Here is a 20555-nt window from a genome sequence, read left to right on the forward strand (position 1 = left end):
TACCCTATTTTGACAGCCCCTACTCTAATTTGTTTTGGGAAAAATGAGGGAAGAACTTGAAAATCATCAATTACTACCTTTTACCGTTGACTACACGCAGACACCTCCAAATGATCATACACACACAAAATAGCCCCCCTCCCCCCCCCAAAAAGGTTCCCTACCTACCCTATTTTCAATTTCAAATGCCATGTAATCGGAAGCAGAACTATTTTTTTTGGGGGGGGGCCTTGCCCCAGTGATACAAAACTATTGCCCATTGCCAAGGGGGGCCAGGGGGCGCCCCCCCCCCCCCCCCCCCCCCATCGGCAAAGATCCATAAGCATGACAATTATCTACAAGTGTGTTATTTCTTGTGGTGTGCCCCCTACATGTAGTTTGTACTGTGGCCCCCCCCCCCCTTTTGCCCGGAGTTGGCGACGGTGCTGCCTCTAACTCCACCTTAATTAATAATGCATTTATGGGGTCTAATGCGGGAATTTTTTGGAGAACAAAAAGAACAAGACCTCTGATACCCTGCTCAGGGGTGAAATCTTTCCACACATTTTTTATATGCCCGTTATTTGAGAAGAGTAGTCTTGCTCATTTGAAAACAAAATTCCAGAAATGTCATAATCAAAGACATGGTCCAAATTTTTGTTTTTGGACATATGCCAATCGTTACTCATAATTTGCAACTTTTTTTAAAAGTCAAGCATTGCACTGTTTAGTCAAGTCACATTTGATAATTTTTGTTTCATTCACTAAATTGGTCATAATTTTTTTTACTCAAATCAAGGTGGTTTTCCAACATTTTCATGGGTAAGGTACTTCAAATTTGTTCCTTCATGAAAACTGAGATGAAAAATCAAGTCATATTATATTAAGTGTCAAAGGTGCAGGGTTTGAATGTGAGTGAGATATTGTTTTCAGTTTCCCCCCCAAAAAATGTCCTTACTTTTATTGTTTTCAAAATCAAATCCTACATGTACTTATTTAATTAAGTAGATTTAATTTTTCTTCCTAATTCATGGCTCTGTACAAGTATTTTTTTTCAAAGGAGAGTAAAGTCCGAAAACCATTCGATTGACAAGTAACACATTCGCAGTGGTAGACTTCCATTTAAGCTAGACGTAGTAACTCGGGCGCAAGAACTCCTTTTCTCAAATTTTGACAAAATTCCAAAAAGTAAGACTGACCATTTGAGTTAAAGTTCGAAAAAAGGAGTTCTAGTGCCCCAGTAATATGACCGACCAAAAACAAAATTGGAAAAAAGGAGCTCTAGCTGTTTAGTATTACTATTAGTAGTAATAAGCGAAGTAACAATGGCTGCCTAATAGAGCCTGAAAGTGAAAGGTCGCTCGACGAGCTTCCGGACCCTCGGCCTGCCATGGGCATTTTACACAGGGGTGCCCTTTTCACCAGCTATAATTTTGACAGAATGATTTCTAACCAGAATCACCCCAAGAAACATTCATGTTTTTATCTTGGTGTTCCTCAAGAAAAAATGTTAAGAAATAACTTGGAAATGGGTAGAAATGCATTTTACTTATGACATTTCACATCCGTCATTTTTGTTCCCAGGTCTCCTTGTTCGTTCATTTTTATTTCCACATCGCGTACTTGCATGAGAACGAAAATGTATAGCGGCGAGAAGATTTACCTACCCACAGCCGATGGTTTCTAGATTTAGTCAGGCTGGCTTGAATGCAGTCTAATATCAGCAGTCATTGTAGATTTTTTTTCGTAATTTATGCTCATTGAGTTTATTTTAAAAAATTGTCCTGAAGTGAAAGACATTTTAGTCTCCTAATGAAGTTTCAGTTTTCACCAATGACCGTTACAAAATTAATTTATACATTTTCATCTTTGCACAACTGCACCAAGTTCCACTAGTCCACATGTATTTTAGTCATGCTTTTCGGAAGTGAGAGGTCTTTTTTGGCACGATGTTTCTCTTTCACATATCAAAGGCGATTTTTCAGTTTCCATAAATTGAGATGCTAGTAACAATTTTACAAAGGCCTGCCTTTTTCGGGGATGATTTTCGTAAGAAATCAGTGTACCAAAAACAATTGCCAAGTTTATATTTTTTGCATGTTAATTTTCCTATTACTATTAGACATGTCAGAGGGGTCCAGAAGTGCGGCACCAAGGTTGAACTTTCATTTCAGGCTCTATTCACCAAAACTCAAAAGTTAAACTTAGCTCAAGAAATATATCGTCAGACCCCCCTTAAGCTACGCGGTCCTTTTTCTACGCATTTACCTTCAATTTGTGTGTGACAACGCGCGCGCATATGCAAGCGTTATCTGCGCAGATAATGGAGGGTCGAGGATAAGGAAAAATAAAGTGATGATGAAGTATTTCGTTACATGATTTGTTGGTATTGTTTGTGCATGTCATAATGCTTTACCTTGTTGTCATTGTAAGCAGTAAATGTTGGGGTTCTCGATGAAGGTTGAATGCTTGTTGTGCACCGAGCCTACTGAGGACTTATCCACCACCAACACAACTCCCATAGAAACTGTGCACGCACAACTTGTCAACAGTGTCAGTGTGCAGTATACGATAATACGTGCATGCAGTGGATGGAGCGAAAAGAGATGCAGACGATAAAATTATCAACACTTTACCACACTGCAAACATAAAAACCACGCGGAAAAATGACCATGTAATTGACCACAAGCATCCACACTTCGGTTATCTTTCTATATTTACTCAGATCAATCTGATGTGGAATAGTTATGCAGAGATATCAGTCCGTTTTACGGCAATTTCAAGAATTTCCCGTTTCAGACAACACCGTCATTGACGAGTCTGACACCCAGGATCCCCAAATGAAAATGAAATACATCATTATGACCATGTAGGGGTCCGACTGCTGATAATAAACTGGACACCTAACCTCACAAATGACACCTAATCTAATCTAAGCATTTATGACATTTCATTGGTTACTATTGCAGTCACGTTCCCAAACACTTTCGTTTGATTGGCTCATTGCCGAGATAAGCGGAAATATAGCGGAGGAACGCACATAAAATATTTAAATTATTGACCCTCGCAAGAGGTCATCAAGACAAAAGCTGTGCTTGCGCCATGTCTGTTTTCTGACTGCAAATCAAGATATTTTGACGCGTTTAGGTGAACGAGAAGTGAACACGTGTGTCTTCGAGTGTTTGTTATAATTTACGTTATTTAAGAAACTCGTCTTTTACTTTATAATGCCAACGGACAAGTTTAGACAAAAACATCCGAAAAATCGGCACACCAAGACGCACTTGGTGTTTGATGAAGAGAAAAGGAGGTAAATGTTGTTGTGAATGACTAAATGGTAAAAAAAAAGCACACAGGCTAGGCACCACTGATCATGAAGTGCGCCCTCATTGTATCATGTTAAATTTTGTTATGATTTAGGCTATTCACTTGTAAAGCCACTTTCCCTTCTTGACATCTTCAGTCAAATTTAATCATTGCGTACATTATAATATTGCTAGTGCTACTGATGGCATATATGCCATCAAGGGCTGATCCAGAGAGGTTACTGCTGTGCTGGGGGGGGGGGGGGGGGGGCACAAACAACTTAACAAGTGAAAAATTGCTTTTATTTTAATTTTTGAGAAAAGATCCCTGTGTTTGATCCCTGCCATTCCCAGAGGCATTGTGCACATGTAAAGATAAATCATCCACTGGCTCTTATGAATGTGTCCACACAGCGCCATTCCCACTTCTTGCCCAGAGACCATACACGGAAGAAAAAAAAACAAGCTGGCAGAGAAACATTTGGCAATTAATAATATTGTAATGAATAGAAATAAAATAATGCTACCATTTGTCCAAAAACAGGTAAAAGATATGTCCACAACATTTTACTATATACTGGTCTTTCGGAATTCTGTGATTCTTCACAGCTATAATTTGATTTTCCTTGCCACACAGAGATTTCTTGAGCGGCTTTCAAAAGCGGAAGAAGGAACGGAAACGGGTCGCCCGAGAGCAGCAGGAGCTGCAGTACAAGGAAGAGAAGCAGAAAATCAGGCAGGAGACGAGGAAAGCCAGGCAGGCTGGATGGAAGGATCTGAACTTCCCTGGTGGGTATATGTGCTCTGGGCGCAAACAGGAGTAGGGTGCTTTTGACCACTTTCGCACACCTGGGGATTCAGTTGTATGTACACGCAGTGCTAGTGGTGGCCGTACGTCGCGGCAAAATTGCAGTCGGGCAAGATGGCGTCGGTCGGTCACCCCCAACTGTACTTTCTTTGCCGGTGAGGGGGTACTTGTGAACGGGCGGATAGTGCAAAGTTAGTCAAAAAATGTTGGACTCTCAATACTGTGTATGAGAGTCCCGAAACTGAAGATAGTAAAAACATGCAATACAAGAAAATAGACTGGCACATGAAACAACTAGTCCAACACCCCTTTTAGTACAGCATCACTGTCAAAAGAAACATCTGGTACCGGTCTCTGCTTCTATACATCTCTCCATAGTCTACCTCCAGACTACTGAAGAGGTCAGTCTTTTCAAGCAGTTGGACACGTACCAGTCTAGTCTTAGGCTTCAAACTCAAATCACTTGGCTTCACTCTCAGGTGCAAAATATTGAAGAAAAGTCTCCTTTAAAATTGAATGAGGCCTCAAACTTGGCTGGTGAAACACTGAGGACCTGGTCTTTGCCTCATGGAAAGTTTGGAGAAGTTTGTTCGCTAAAGAGTGAGCAAAGTTGGCCCAAATTTGTTTTCCACATTTTTCTGCACTCGAGGTCCCAGTCTGGTGCATGGGAGTGTTGCGTTGTCGGCACTGCATTCAGATGTTTCTCCTGGTGGTCTCCCGCAACTTTCCCTTTGCTGGTGTCCAGAGTTGTAATGACTCAAGTCAATGACTCGACTAGAGTCAAAATTTTTGATGACTCGACTCAAGTCACTGCGAGCAAATGACTCGACTCGACTCGAGTCCCTCATCAGAAGACTCGACTCGACTCGAGCGAAGGCTAATAAGACTCGAGTCCTAAAAATAAAAGCAAAACTTTGCGAAAAATATTTGCAATGACTTGCCGTGCAAAATTTATATTCAAGTCACTTTGCCAATACAGTATGGTACAGCAGCCGCTTGTCGTGTACAAACATACACCGTGTCACAGACTCCCACCTCATGGTTCTTGAACGCACAAAATACTATCCAGGAACCGAATTTCAAACACATTTTCCAATTCATTGTTTCATCATTGGCTTTTGGCGATTTCTGAACAAAGTCTTGGATTCGAACGCCGCCTTCTTTAAAATGACTCGACTCGAGTCACAGAAATCAGTGACTCGTTACAATGCTGCTGATGTCATTGTTTCATGTTTTAATTTTTTTTTTTGTGTCAATTTCAGATGAAGTTACAGAAGTGAAAGATAGCAAGCCCATAGTCTTTGACCATGCAGAACACACAGTCACTGTGGAATCAGTCGGGGGAGTTACAGTAGAAGCCTTGGATCTGCTGGCTGCCCACGGGGGCATCGGGGAGAACAAGGTGGGTTATGCACCCTCTTAGAACCTGTTAACCTGTCATGTACAGTCAAAATTCACTTCCACTTCCCCTGCTATACTTTTAACAAAGGCTAGTCACCAGTAGTCAGATCATACTGGTATGTCAAGCAAGCACTGTGTCTAGTCAAACTGGGTCAACAGATAAAGCAGGCAAGTTGTGGTCACAGCAGTTTTATCACTCACCCGGAGTCAAAGCATAGCTGTATCATTAATCAAGTTACTTAATCAGTCCAAGGCAGTCAGTCATTCCTGCTTTATGTGGGCTGGGAATTCTTAAGGGTCGAAAACAGTCACTTGATTGATTTTGACTGCAAGGACAACTTGGTACAGAATGTATGTTTGCATAGGAGGGTTAAAGAACTGTTGTTTGGTTTGTGTGGACTACACAATGGGAGCTAGTGAAGTACTCATACTCTAGTGTTACACTGGTTTGGGCATGCATGTGACACAGTGATCTGGTACACGGTACCCTGTGGAGACATGTGCATAATAGGGAACAGAAGATTGTATACGTCTCCACAGGGCAATTTCTATAGGTGAACAAGTCTCCGCAAGGTTATCACGAAATAGATATGGATTTTACACAAAAAGTAGGTATTTTAAAGGTGTGTTGACCCGTTGCAAATTGAAGTATTTTATGTAAGGGATATTAAGTCCGAATTTCAGCCTAGGAAATTAATTCTGGTTAAAATAGCAGCATTTTGCAACTACACTTTCAAACTCTAAAATTTTAGTACACGAGAACAAAGAAATGACTCCGCAAGGATACAAATTCCAGTATCGGTGCGCTGTACTGTTTTTAACTAATTTTGCCCAAACCATATGATGTTCACATTAATAAAGCCGAGTAAAATAATAAACTAATTTCTCATCCATCCTTTTTTTTTAAATGGAGGAGGCTGGCGCTCTTGTTTTTCTTTCTTTTTCCCTCTCTTTTGTCCAAGATGGTGTATGGATTCTTCAATAAGCAGTTTGCGAATAACCTATACCCATTGCGAGTTAAATTTGAATAACATCTGGTACGCTGACTTACTCAGAGAGCTTGGCACATTTTAACTTTGAATTCTCCAGACCAAACACACTGTTGCTAATCACATGATTCGGGGCAAGCTCTTGCATAGTTACGTAAGAGACGCTCAGCATCAATACATTGTTCACAATGGGTAAGAATGGCACAAAGACACCAGACCATGCCGGAGCTGGGGGTTGCTAGCTTAAGGCTTGCCCCGAATCACGTGATATAGCAACAGTCTTTTTTGTCTGGAGAATTCGAAGTAAAAATGTGCCAAGCATTCGAGCAAGTCAGGGTACCAGATGTTACTCGAATTTAATTCGCAAATGGCTTATTGTCTAGATTATTTTGGTGATACAAATTGTGTCCAAAGGGGCTGTCGCTCTTTCTACATAGGTACAATTTTGCAGAAAACCAATAAAAAGACAATATATGTGCAAAATATATTGCAAGTCAAGTGTATGAATTTAAAAAAAGAAAAGAAAAAGGAGGCGGCTGGGAAAAAAGGAAGCGGGTGGTGATGAGAAGCTGGTTTATTTTTTTACTTGTCCTTACAGAAATACACCTTGTGGGTTAAGTTATTTTCGTATTTATACCGCTGATGGGGACATAGTTACATGTGGAAACTTAATAATAATAATAATAATAAAACAGCATTTATATAGCGCAATATAATCAAAGATTCCTCAAAGCGCTTAACAATAGAACAAGAAACAGTAAAATAAAATTAATCCCAATTTAAAAACCTAACTTGGTTATAAACTTTGACTGGACCAGCTGTTGTCTGAATGATTAATCGTTAAAAAACCTACCACTTACCACTTTGTGAAGTTCGTGTTGATTTATCAATAGTCAAAACAATGTCCCATCAGACAGTAAATTCAGAATCTTGGATCCAGAACAGAAGACTCTATTTTCCCATTTTTTTTTAGAAAGTTGTAATTCTCTATCATTCTATTTATGAAAGCCAATGGAAATCCTAACAATAAGGAAAGTAATTTTTCATTCTGACTTCCAGTGATGATATTGTAATCAAGTTACTGATAATGTGTCTAAGAGGAATTTGTTCATTTGCAAGCAATATTCTTTAATTGTGGTGTTTGGCCTTATCAGTGAATGTAGCAGGCAGCTTGCACAATGTAAGACCTCATGAAGGCAAACTTTGTAGATTAAAAATGCCAATGATTTCTGTTTTATGATTTCTTTCTTGGGAAGGTGGAATATGAAGATGATGATGTCGAAGAAAACGCACTGTCTCGACTCAAAGGGTTAGCAGAGTACGATGATGATGACGATGAAAATGAAAGTGATGAGGATAATAACGAAGATGTACCCAAGGAGACAAAAGCCAAAGACAGGAAAATTCAGAGCAACAAAAAGAGGTAAAATTGTACAAATGCACACATAACATGTTTTTTAAAGGAAACATGCAGTGGAAATTCAGCTCACCTTGTTTTCATGCACATTACTATGTGTTGCAACAATACATACAAGATCTTAATACTTGTTTGCATTGGAAGTGACAAAAAAATCGTAGTTTTTCAATGATTAGCAAATCCTTTCATCAATACCATTAAGAGGGCGCTATTTGGCTTTTGTCACACAAGGAACTCCTTGTCAAAAGTGCATATGAACAGTACAAAAATTAGTTCTTCAAAATTACCCACAAAAGAAAGTTTTGAAGAAATATTGGCATCTACTGTCGTCCAAACAAGCTGTTTAACATGATAAACAAGTAAAAAGTGGAACTTACTCCGAGAAAATGAAGAAAAGTTTAATATATATTTGTACACAAAGCTATGGAGACATTGCTGTTCTGCCTTGAATGACATCACGCTTTGGCTCATGAATATGGAAACTTTCATTAGCATAAAAACTAAAATGTTGAAATTTCTCCCTTTTACTGCTGCAAAGGAGGTGGCAAGTCATAGTTACATGGCAAGAAAGCTGTTTTAAATGTATTTAAGTCACAAAAATCCTCAGAAAAAAATTCATTTCATGGACCCTTTAAAGTAATTATGATCAAGCAATTTGATGTTTTTTTACCAACACAAATTGTCTGTTAGAATTTGTTCCCCTGTCTAAAACAATTATTTTTGAAAAGTGTATTTTATCATCCACCTTATTTTAGTTTAATAGGGTGAATAATGATGTATTTGTACTTTAGACAAGTCAATCATAAGTCAATCATAAGTCATCCAGTAACAAGTCAAGTGACCAGCTATACAAATGATTGTGACAGATTTATGTGCCATTGTTTATCCACTGTTACTTGTGACTGGACTTGTGATTTGACTTGTGACCGAATTATTTACAACTCTCTCTGTATTTAAAGGTAGAGTATATCATTTGTCATTTGTGAATTTTTTTCGTTTGAAGCAACAAAAGTGCTCAAAATCTAGAGAAGGGTGCTTTTAACAACTAACCTGATGAAATTTTAGCTCAGTGAATGCTGTATATTCTGAGAAAACAATATTCTAGGATCTTGATTTCAATTCAAAAGTTGCTGAGTCATGTTTTGAATTGCGCCCAAAATCAGCGTCCGGAACACGTTCTCTTTTAGCCGATTGCAGCTATCCGATGTCGCGCACTGAACTGACAAATTATAGCAACTGCGCGCGCATGTGCCTCGTGTCAACGCTTGCGCGCATTCATTCACTGCTTTGCTGAATTTTAAAAAAACTACTAACGGGAATTTCCAAAAATGCATCTTAACTTTAGATGCATCTTTGCAAATGACTTTCTTTTTGTTTTCTTCAAATGACAGCATGCCAGAAAGAATAATTTCACAGGGAGTTTAGTGCCATTTCTATCTTTAAATCAAGTATGCTTTTCAACAATAATTGAAAATATCTGCAAATGATATACTCTACCTTTAATCATGCAAATATTGCAACTGACTGTTGTTCAGAATATACATGTATCTGAGAGAGTTCCATTTAATTTGTAATCAGAACAGGAAGTTTCTCAGTCATTTCAGTAGACAGAAAGACATAATTCAATATAACCACAATTTCCACAAAATGTTATTGCCACTATTTTTGTCTTGCAGCTCCAAACTGCAAAAGCTACAGAGCAAACTCAACAGAAGCAGAACAGGGCACAGAGGGGGCTCCTCATCAGCCAGACACAAGGGTGGTCACAAGGGTAGTCACAAGGAGACAGAAAGCAGGGGGGTCAAACGACTCGGTCATCGGGGGAAAAAGCAGAGGGGTAACAGGCGAGGAGGGCACAGCGGAAAGCGGAGATAAGATATTTGGGATAGAGAGGAACTTTTTTTGACACCCGTTGACACTCTTACGTGACAGATCCTGCAACTGGATCTCAGAAGGACTTTTAGGAAATGATGGTTTGTAATCCTAGTGATCCCCAACCAGCCAGACTCCAATACCAGGGTTTGTTGGTACTGCACTAGTAAACTGCCTGTGCTTTACGTGGGATTAGGCATAGCACAACTAAACAGAGTCCAACTGTTTATGTGCACAGTTCACCATATGGTGTTGGAATTTGCAAGGATGAGGACGGTTCCCAGTAAATCACCCTAGGGAGTAGTTAAGACATGATGATAAAGGTATTCTGTACTGGGCACGACCCAGACACAAGGTTGTTCTTAAACCCCTTGACCCCCGACCCCCTCGATCCACGACCCCCTCAACTTACGTTCAAGCCCCTCTAAACATTCCCTCGACCAGATGCTTCATTTTCAAGATCGAACATTTTTCGTTTTGGTAAGATGTTGTGAAAAGGGGGCAAGTGCGAATGATACATTCCATGGCTTGATCTGGTCGAGGGACTGTGTTTTGAGGGGCTTGAACGTAAGTCGAGGGGGTTGTGGGTTGAGGGGGTCGTGGGGGTCCAGGGGATTTTAGAACAACCCCAGACACGTGGGAGCTCTGGTGAGTGGGTTTTGCATTTTTTTGATGGATACATTTTTTTAACACTGATGAGCTTGATGTACCAAGTTTTCCAAATATAACGTGCCAATCGGTTACTGCAGTAGGATGGATGAAGACAATATGATGGTTTTGGATAGAGTCTGGGAGTTGGATTCAGGCATGCAACTTTTCCTTGGATCCGCTGATTTCCTCGTTTTTTTTACTTCTCTTTTACTTCTTTTTACTTTCAATTACAAATTGAGAAACACTGTACAAAGTCTTGTGTGGTTTGGAATTTCCTTGTATTTTCTAAATTCCCAGTTGCATGCCTGTGGATTTAACCAGTTACCACCTGCACTACATTGTATTACATTGTATTTATTTTCTGATGAATCAAACCAACAAATCTGGGGCAATTGGGTGGTACAGGGAGAAACAGGAAGGGCAGTTAGGGGCACAGAAATAAAACTTTTGAAATAATCAAGTAGGTTTTTTTAATGCATTGTAATATAGGAGGATATCCCTGCTGGGTTAACCCCAACCATCCCCAACCCTTCAAAATCCAACTGCATGTTTTGTTTGATTCTGTTGGAGTGAGTACTGCACTAGTAAACTGATTACGCTTTACATGGGGTCAGGCATACCACCATAATCAGAGTCCAACAGTTTGGGTGTTGAGTTTACCATATGGTAATGGATTTTGCAAGTGGAATTTTCTAGTAAATCACTCAAGGGGGGAAGGGGGGGCTGTGGGGGGGGGGGGGGGGGTAGGGTTCACATCACGCAGTCAGGAATCAAGTATGTGTATTCTGTCTAAGAAATGGCTTTATTTCTCATTAATTAGTAACATTCATTTATAAATACACACTCGAGCTAAGCACATTACAAAAATTGGAATTTGATTGAAATAAAAATACAATATGGAACTAAAACCAGAATAAATTAACATCACTGTACAAGAATATGCGTGGACGGCATTCTGGAACAGAACTGCACAAAAGTCTATAGACATGCAACAAGGTGCATATCTTTTCATCAATATATCCAATCTTTTGGTTGGTTAATGGTGGCAAATCATGAACCGTTCTTTTATTTTATTTTATATGTCAAATAACAAAATAAAATTGTGTACTAGAAAAATCAGTGGTGTGACTGCATTGGGATACTTTTGTTCCTGTTTTAAGAAAGTGAGGACCACTACCTTATTTTTATTAAAACATTTTCCCACTCCCCCACCCCAAACAAAAAGGACTAAGAGAGAACAGATCAATTTATAATCAACAAGACATTGTTAATTTATCTCCCATCAAAAGCTTCTAACCAGTTCGCGTCGGAGGACATGATAACACGTAGGCACGGTTGACGGGTTAAGACGTCAAGATTGCCTCGACTTGCCTCCGGGTGACGTCTATACACGCTAATCCCTCGTGCCTTTTGTACACACACACAAATTCTGTGGAGGCGGACAGTGTGTTGATCTTGAATTGGCCGTTGTGCACGGTCTATTGTACAATTTACACTCCAGTGCATACCCCAGGAGTATTGTAACATATGATGTTTCAGCAAGAAATATCGTACAAATACTGTTGAAATGACACTTGCGAATCAGTGTTTGTGGTGTTTGGCTGTATATCAAAAGATGGCTAGAAACTTTTGCCTTTTGCAAAAAATGATATTTTTGGCAAAAATAGTCCCAGCGTAAAGTGGTTAACTGGCTATTTTAGTCTTGACATGATTAGAAAAGTGTACATTCTGCAATGCTTACCCAAAGGATGTAATGGGCAAATCACATGGAATTCCTACTTATTTATTTTTTTATTTATTGAATGGGCATGGAATCTTTGAACTCCCAAAATTTAAAAATGTAACTTAAAAATATAGTACATAATGTATATGTACAATATGATCCGTTATTATGTACATAATTCCTGCTGTTCCATCAGTTACCATCCCCTCCCTCTGTGGGCTGAGGATTTGCTGTTTGCCGTTCCTTAGCTTGGATAGCTTGCTGGAGTTGAGCCGTCCGTTTCTTGTCGATGACTTCCATTTCACGCAATTTCTGAATGAAAAAAAAACCAAAAAACTTATTTACGAGAAGAAATTGATTGTGATTGGCAACTCCTTCAAATTGTGCTGACGTGTGGAACCTGCCGGTGCGCTAGCTTTGCGAAATAAGAACTGCAACGTCACACGCTCAGTCTCATGTCCGGTAGGACACCAAAACCTTCAGTTATCAAAGGTTACATTGCAGTGATTTAATTTATTTCTCAGGCAGTAAGTTACAGGTATTTATCTTTTTGAGTTATTGGCACGATATAACAAAACAATTGTTGACTGCTGTGTAGTGGGATATGCTGTAGAATAGCACCATAGCACCCTCGGCTTCGCTTCGGGTGCTATGCGCCCGTCAGGTGTTAAAAACATCATATCCCATATCACAGCAGTCAACAATTGTTAATTGTGTCTTTGGCAAAATTGCCAAATTGCCAAATGCAGCTCATATATTCAAAACGAAGCTTTACATTCTTAGTCCAATGTTATCAGGGCCAAAGCCGATTTTGAACAAACAATTTTCAGATTCATCATTTTTACCACTTCACACTGAGGTCATGTCTGTAAGAAAGATATTTTTTGAGCTCAAGTTTTAGAATAGAAATCATAGGGGCAATGGATGGGCTGGAAACCTTTACAAAGTCCAATCGCAAGTCTTCATCCACAAGGGATGAAAGGTAACAAAGGAATGACTAAGTTGCTTCACCTGAACGGATGATTTGTGATGGACTTGTGAAGACTGAAGTTCAACCCCTGTACTGCTGTTGCAAATTCTGAATTGTGATTGCCTTATGATGACTTGTGATTGACTTGTGATTGCCCTGTGATTGCCTTGTGATTGGCTTGTGATTGACTTGTGATTACCTTATGACTGCCTGGTATAATTGCAGTGTTATTTACCTTGTGATTGGCTTGTGATTGCCTTGTGATTGGCTTGTGAGTAACTTAACTTAGATCTAGAAGACTGATCGTCACATTTGCTGTAAACATTTAACACTGCTGAATCACTCAACTACCCACAAGTAATGAAACATCTAGCTAGCTTTTAGATTCTCATACTGACCTGTGATACTTCCGTAGCTATGATGGGTTGGAATTCTTTGCCTTTGCCGAGTCGGTTCATGTCTTCTAGAAATTCGGCCCGCTCCCTGATCTCATTTTCCACTGTAGATTTGGACAAAGAAAGTACACCTTCTACATCAATGCCATTATGCAACTTTCAATTTATATGTCTAATCTGCTGATTACTCCAAATTTTGTGAATGAACAAATAAGCCAATAACTAACCTTACTTTTTGTCTTTTGACAAAGGTTCTACCAGGATCGAAACATTTAGCCTTTTATTTTTTTTTAAATTTCTATTTTTCTTTTATTTCTATTAAACCTCCTACTGTTTATTAAAACAGTCACAGACAAATTCCATCCACTTCCTCTGCCACACCTTTTACACAGGCTAGTCACCAACAGTCAGATCATATTTCATGCAAGCACTGTGACTGGTCAATTTCAGTCAACAGACAAAAGCAGGAAACTGTTGACACAGCTGTCTTATCAATCACCTACAGTCAAAGCATAGCTGTGTCAAGTTATATAAACAGTCACAGCCAGTCAATCCTGCTTTAATATGTAGGCTGGGAGCTTTTAACTGTTGAAAACAGTCCTTGATTGATTTTGACTGAAAGGACAACTTGGCACATAATGTATGTTTGCATAGGAGGGTTAAATTAAGGTTGTGCCCTCTGACACACAAACAACATTTCTTTTAATGAAATTCAAGTTATTTTCAGAATTGGGTTGAACTTCTGAATTGTGACTAAGAGTGAACTGAATGAGCTTACAATTGTGGTTCATTGATGACTTTCAATTCACTTTACCATTGGGGAAATTAATGAAAAACAGCATGAATCGTGATCACAGAAGCATAAATTTAGGTAAAAGCAAAGGCAGTCCTTATTTCTTACATTCTGCAAATCTGTCTGGTTCTGGTTCCGGGGTCGGCACCCTGAGTAGTTCTTTCCTTCTCTTTTCTGAGATTGGTGGTTTGTCCTCCCCGTACGTCATGATGTTCTGTAACTTATTCTTCTCCTTTTCCAGTGATTCTGTGAAGAAAGAAAATGGTGCAGGAATTTGAAAAGATCCTTAATGGTAACTTGCACGATCTGTTAATAGCTACAATTAAAAAATGTGCTCATCCTCAGCACATGGCATGGCCTATGTGTGCTTATGCTTGCAAATTTATGGAGATTTATTCCCCATTCCTATTTTGCATCATATCTTTCAATAATTTTTGCTTCAGAAAACAATGCAACTTTGCTGTGTTGACAACTTTCCGTCTTCGTGAAATTGACAAACGTTCTGTTAAAGGTACATATGATCATTTGCTTTTTTGTGCATTTTTTTTTCTGGTTTGAAACAACTAACTTACTGAAAACTAACTTACAGTTCGCGCCAGAGGACGTGTACACACGCAAACGTTTTCCTATAAGTCAGATCGGATGACTGAAAAACCAGCAACGAGTGAGGCTCGGAAAATATCTGTCAGCGAGCCACAGCCAGAGACCGAGGCCGGAAATATTACTCTGCAGCCCAAGGACCCGTCTGGCATTGCAGTCGAGTGAATATTAAACCCGTGCCTCGGTCCGTTCTCGTCACAATAAACCCGGCCTCAACTGGTTAAGAAGGGTGCATAACAACTAACTTGCTGAAGTTTCAGTTCAGAGGATACGATACATTTTGAGAAAGAGAGAAGACGTATGCACAATTTTTGGGGGTCTCCTAACTGGATTCTATTGCTAACGCACGTAACAAAAACTGTGCTTGCACTGTGTGTACACCTTCAATGATGGTTTTATTCTGAAAAATACCATTTCAGGTGTAATAACTTGACAGGGTACTTGGTACCAGTTCTATCTTCACTTTGAGCAAGGATTTTCTTGTTAAATCAGGAGGCACATGTACGTTTCCAATAATTTGAAATGTTCCCATGTGCCTTTGATAGAATATCATATGCTGAGCAAGACATTAAAATCTGGCCCAGATCTCACAAATTTGTAATTTCTGTAAATTGTATAAGTTTGTCTTGGAGTATCTTAGGATCGCTTACGATGGAGAAAACCCCACTATGCCAAAAAAATGTTTAGTTTAGAACTCACTCTGTGGGCTGGGTCTGTACTGAGGTCTCTCGTAGGCACCGGAGTCTTCGATGTCCTCTTTCTTTCTCAGCCCACTGCTGTGACCCCTAGGGTCAACTCGGACACTCTGGGATTTGGGTGGGGAAGGGGCGGACGGCCTGGAACTCGTAGATGGATGACACCTCATTGGTAGAGCACCTCCTCCTGAAAACACAATTTACATACAGGACTGAAGTTAAGCTAGGTATATAAAAATGAAAATACATGGAGGCATGTTTGGAGTGCCGTGGCCTAGTGGTCTAGAGCAATGAATTTGTGGTCTGCAGGTAATTCTGCAGGTTGAGGGTTCGAGTCCAGCCCGGGGTTATGGTGTGTGTGTGCCCTTGCGCAAGGCACTTTGTCACTCATTGCTTCTCTCTACCCAGGAGTAGATGTGGTACCTACGAGGGCAGAGATGGTTACAGGTTGATTACGGCCAAGAGTGCTGAAATGGACCGGCCATGTATGCTCCCCAGGGAGTTGAGAAGGTTTCAGGAGTGTTTGCTTGTGGAAACAGGGAAAATAATAATTGTAAAGCGCTTTGATACCCCGTTGCGACGTAAAAGCGCTATATAAATGCCTGCTATTATTATTGCTATTATTTCAAAGGTTGGTTTTGTTATACAGTAATAAGGAATCCTTGGAAGTTTCATGGCATTAAAGTGGCACTAGATGCAAATCTGCAACATTAGTGGTGTGTCCTCTCTCTCTTTTTAAGGTGCAAAACCTTCACTTTAACATCGAGACATTTGGTCACACTCCTGATTATTATGTCACATATGTGACCTGTTCTGTCAAAAGCAGACGCTTCTGGGCAGAGGTTGAAATTGAGATAGGGCCAAAAAACGCTGTGGGGGTGATTTTTTTTTTTTTCTCAAATGGTGGCCTCACCTTTCAGCGCATCCTTCAGCTGCCTCTGCTGGAAAGCATTCAACTTAGATTCCTGCATCATAACTAAACAACAACAAAAAAGGAAAACAAAAAGACAATATTTAAAAAAATTTCACACCTTGCGTACTTCTGGAATGAAAGAAGAAGAGTACAGTCGTTTTCGTACAGTGGGGAAGATACTACAATTTTGTAGTATCTCCCCCACTTAGTCGAGAGCAGACTTAATTATGTTTGTGATCCGGAACTAGGAAAACGACTGTAGTTCAGAAATAGCGATGCTCAATTTTTATTGATTCGCTTTAAATTATTAGACAGAGAAGCCTTAATTTATGATACATGATAATTCGCGCATGAATGGAAAATGTCGTTCTACGGAGTCTCCATTGTGTCCTACTTCTGAAAACAATGCCGATCGATGTTTGTTTAATAAAGGATAAGTTTATGTGCAGAACTTTAGTTTCTAGTTTGATAAACAAACTTTAATTTGCCATCCAACATTGCTACTGAATACACATTTGTTTAAATATGAAATAAATGAATTTGTTTCAATTTTGGCAGACACAATTGCATGCAAAAAATTTAACGCAGTGGCTATCGTTACGGCAGCCGTAACGCATTTCCCATTTTCTATCGATCGTTATGGTAGTACTGCAACTTTTATAAAAACATGAAAAGAAAATATAAAATTAGAAGGAAAAAAGTGAATTAGAACGTTATGAAATTCGGACTTTATTTCCCTTTTAGAAAAAATCCTCCAAAGCCTCAGGTTAGAAAAGGAAAAAAATTCGAGTGCAAAACTGAGATGCGAACCCGCAACCTCGCGGTGCAAAATCCCACCCTCTATCGACTGAGCTGTCGCACTGCTCGCTAAATCGTGGCGAAACAAATAATTATATACCTGCGTGCGTATCAAAAAAGTATCGTAGAGGGCGCTAAACAACGGCTGCCGTAACAATAGCCACTTCGAATATTTAAATTATAATTTATTAGTGGCCGATCCCGCTCCACACAACACAGCAACATGGAACATGCGTGCACGAGTTATTACTGTCGCGGTAATACCGCGTGCCAGACTACATGTAGCATTTTATAGGTCGCGGTACAGAGGCGAAACGAGATAATTTTGACATGACTGTAGCTGGAGTTACCCAGCCCTGAGTTTTATCATTGGGTTGTCATCTAGGGCTGGAGCGCATTTTTCTCAAAACTTGTAGTATTTGCAAAAAAAATTTGGAAAATGTTCAATTTTGTCCCCGTTACACACTAATTGCAACTGCAACTCACCCCAAACTTGCCTGGAATAACCATTACACAGGTCCTTGAAGTAAAAAACGATCCACGATGAAGATTCAGCCTACAATTGCAGTGAAAACAGGAAAACAGGAGGAATAACCGCTAACTTGACAACCTTGCTGGATTGGCCAGGACCGCTATTGGTTTGTGCACAAAAAAAATTGTGTACAATGAATGGCGGTCGATTAACAGGCACAGAGAGCGATCGCTGTCAACTACTCGTTTTGCCGGCTGCGCTGGCTGTTGGCGCATGACGTCACGCGGAAGCTTAACACCCGATGACTGTTTCATGCACTATTGGTTGCGGTTCCAGTACCAAAGCTGTGATGCGAGTGGTAAACCTTATACTAGTGCATGAAACAGTCATCGGGTGTTACGCTTCCGCGTGACGTCATGCGCCAACAGCCAGCGCAGCCGGCAAAAACGAGTAGTTGACAGCGATCGCTCTCTGTGCCTGTTAATCGACCGCCATTCATTGTACACAATTTTTTTTGTGCACAAACCAATAGCGGTCCTGGCCAATCCAGCAAGGTTGTCAAATTAGCGGTTATTCCTCCTGTTTTCACTGCAATTGTAGGCTGAATCTTCATCGTGGATCGTTTTTTACTTCAAGGACCTGTGTAATGGTTATTCCAGGCAAGTTTGGGGTGAGTTGCAGTTGCAATTAGTGTGTAACGGGGACAAAATTGAACATTTTCCAAATTTTTTTTGCAAATACTACAAGTTTTGAGAAAAATGCGCTCCAGCCCTAGATGACAACCCAATGATAAAACTCAGGGCTGGGTAACTCCAGCTAACATGACGGGTCGCACTAAACAGCGTCAACACAGCGTCAACACAGCGTCAACACATGACAGAAGCATCAACACACCGTCAACACATCCAAAACACATTCTGAATTGACAAAAAGGGCATATAATTGTGAAACATACAATAAAAGAGAATTTCCATTGGATTGAGTTTCCATTTCGTTGTTAAAAATATCGTATTTTCACGCGAAAAAAAATGACCTTAACTTGCACGGCCGTTGTCCACCATCTTGACTTCGCACAAAGCTTGGACTACACCATTTCAAGTAGGGGTGTGTAGGTAATGACATTATCTTGTCATAAACAACAGAGGGCGCCTTGCTGCAGACTAGACAGAGGGATACCAGATCTGTGTGAGGACTAAGGATCGGAGGAGTGGTAGATCATTACTTTGTGAGTTGTGTTTATGTTTTGGTTTTACTTTATTGAAATCTTGATATCTTGAATTAATGACATCTTTTGGTATTACCCCAAATAGGATATTTTTAACGAAGTGGCTATCGTTACGGCACTCGTTGTTTAGCGCCCTCTACGATATTTTTTTGATACGCACGCGGGTATATAATTATTTGTTTCCCCACGTTTTATCGAGCAGTGCGCCAGCTCAGCCGATAGAGGGTAGGATTTTGCACCGCGAGGTTGCGGGTTCGAATCTCAGTTTTGCACTCGAATTTTTTTCCTTTTCTAACCTGAGGCTTTGGAGGATTTTTTTTAAAAGGGAAATAAAGTCCGAATTTCATAAAGTTCAAATTCACTTTTTTCCTTCTAATTTTATATTTTCTTGTCATGTTTTTTTATAAAAGTTGCCAGGTTGCAGTCTACCGTAACGATAGAAAATGGGAAATGCGTTACGGCTGCCGTAACAATAGCCACTGCGTATTTTTAACACTGGCGACCCCGGCCGCGTCCCTCTCTGTTGGTTTATTGTACAACGCTATCACCCTTTAGAATAATGGTATGGTCCGCGCTGCCACTGAGGCAACATGGCGGGTGTTCGGCAGCCGATTTCGGAGCGGCACGGAGAGCCAATTTTCTTGAACTAAAAATCGCGATTTTCAGACGTTTAACCTATTGATTTTAAGCACAAATCTTGTTTCTGTCCATACTGTATGGGTTACATACTGCTTTTGTCAATTTTAATGGATTTTGGATGTGTTGACGCTGTGTTGACGCTGTGTTGACGCTTTGGAGTGTGTTGACGCTGTGTTGACGCTGTTTAGTATGACCGACACCACTGAGTGATCACACTGTCAGTGTCACTGTACGATAAAAAGGTCGTCATAACAACAACATTGTCTTTCCATTATCTTCCACATTTATCCACGGTTTACCCTGTAAGTAGACACACACATGCATGAGAACCTTAAGATACAAACCTTTTAACAATTGCTGAGTTTCATTACTGTATTGCGGAGTTTGCGTGTTCCACATTCCACCTTTAGCGACTCCTCTTTGCTTACCGGCCGACATCTTGGAAACTATAGAAAACAAATAGGCTCGAACTGTAATTATTATTATTCTTTTAACTCGACAGAAAAATATTAAGAGCCATTTATCTCAAAGCTGAAATCAAACGTATAATAATTTCCAAGGTAACGTTGCTCCGAAAAAAAGGCCTTTTATATTTCATTCCACTTTGTTTCTTTTTCTTCTTTGTTTTTGTTTTTAATAACTTTTTTCCCCTGGACATTATCACTGATATCGAAAGTCGAAGGACTGGAAACAAGTTTATGTGTTTCATAGCAGCCAACAGAGGGCGGTAGATGACTTATTTGGGTACTTTTCGTCATTGACTTCTTTCTTAGCACGGTTTCAGACGGTAAAGGTAAAATTCGCGATGTTTTCATTCAATAATTTTATTCTGATAGTTTCTTAAAAAAACTCTTATACAAAAAAGCCCAAACGTAGGCCTACTGTTCCTTGCTCTATGCCCAGTGGCGG

At 39.9% G+C, this 20555-nt stretch overlaps 4 protein-coding genes across 4 annotated transcripts in view; 2 read left to right on the forward strand and 2 right to left on the reverse strand.

The window, feature by feature from the left end:
• The window catches only part of LOC119738724 (TATA-binding protein-associated factor 172-like), a 48058-nt gene extending 45246 nt beyond the window's left edge, over positions 1-2812 (reverse strand). The window contains exon 1 of the mRNA XM_038213660.1: positions 2396-2812. Within this exon, the coding sequence (XP_038069588.1) occupies positions 2396-2406 (11 nt within the window). The 5' untranslated portion in view covers positions 2407-2812. The remainder of the gene's footprint in view (positions 1-2395) is intronic.
• Positions 2813-3095: 283 nt separating this feature from the next.
• Positions 3096-10907, forward strand: LOC119738468 (nucleolar protein 12-like). Its single transcript, XM_038213373.1, has 5 exons — positions 3096-3290; positions 3923-4074; positions 5356-5495; positions 7740-7906; positions 9577-10907. The coding sequence occupies exons 1-5, from the start codon at positions 3208-3210 to the stop codon at positions 9773-9775; spliced, it is 741 nt and encodes a 246-aa protein (XP_038069301.1). The 5' UTR covers positions 3096-3207; the 3' UTR covers positions 9776-10907.
• Positions 10908-11202: 295 nt separating this feature from the next.
• On the reverse strand, positions 11203-20146 carry LOC119737675 (UPF0193 protein EVG1 homolog). The gene is made up of 6 exons (XM_038212179.1): positions 19991-20146; positions 16513-16575; positions 15604-15786; positions 14413-14550; positions 13515-13615; positions 11203-12458 (listed from the first exon to the last, which is right to left on the reverse strand). The coding sequence occupies exons 1-6, from the start codon at positions 20082-20084 to the stop codon at positions 12339-12341; spliced, it is 699 nt and encodes a 232-aa protein (XP_038068107.1). The 5' UTR covers positions 20085-20146; the 3' UTR covers positions 11203-12338.
• A 180-nt stretch (positions 20147-20326) lies between these two features.
• The window catches only part of LOC119737676 (transmembrane protein 94-like), a 32155-nt gene continuing 31926 nt past the window's right edge, over positions 20327-20555 (forward strand). The window contains exon 1 of the mRNA XM_038212180.1: positions 20327-20439. The gene's annotated coding sequence lies outside the window, so the exon portion shown is untranslated. The remainder of the gene's footprint in view (positions 20440-20555) is intronic.

This window comes from Patiria miniata, unplaced genomic scaffold (assembly GCF_015706575.1).
Source record: "Patiria miniata isolate m_02_andy unplaced genomic scaffold, ASM1570657v1 HiC_scaffold_3, whole genome shotgun sequence".
NCBI lineage: Eukaryota > Metazoa > Echinodermata > Asteroidea > Valvatida > Asterinidae > Patiria > Patiria miniata.

Coding starts and splice junctions, on each gene's coding strand:
- LOC119738468 (XM_038213373.1), top strand. CDS start 3,208: ATGCCAACGGACAAGTTTAGACAAAAACATCCGAAAAATCGGCACACC. Junction 3,291..3,922: donor TTTGATGAAGAGAAAAGGAG/GTAAATGTTGTT, acceptor CTTGCCACACAG/AGATTTCTTGAGCGGCTTTC. Junction 5,496..7,739: donor GGGGCATCGGGGAGAACAAG/GTGGGTTATGCA, acceptor TTTCTTGGGAAG/GTGGAATATGAAGATGATGA.
- LOC119737675 (XM_038212179.1), bottom strand. CDS start 20,084: ATGTCGGCCGGTAAGCAAAGAGGAGTCGCTAAAGGTGGAATGTGGAAC. Junction 16,576..19,990: donor AACTCAGCAATTGTTAAAAG/GTTTGTATCTTA, acceptor GTTGTTGTTTAG/TTATGATGCAGGAATCTAAG. Junction 12,459..13,514: donor TAGCTACGGAAGTATCACAG/GTCAGTATGAGA, acceptor TTTTTCATTCAG/AAATTGCGTGAAATGGAAGT.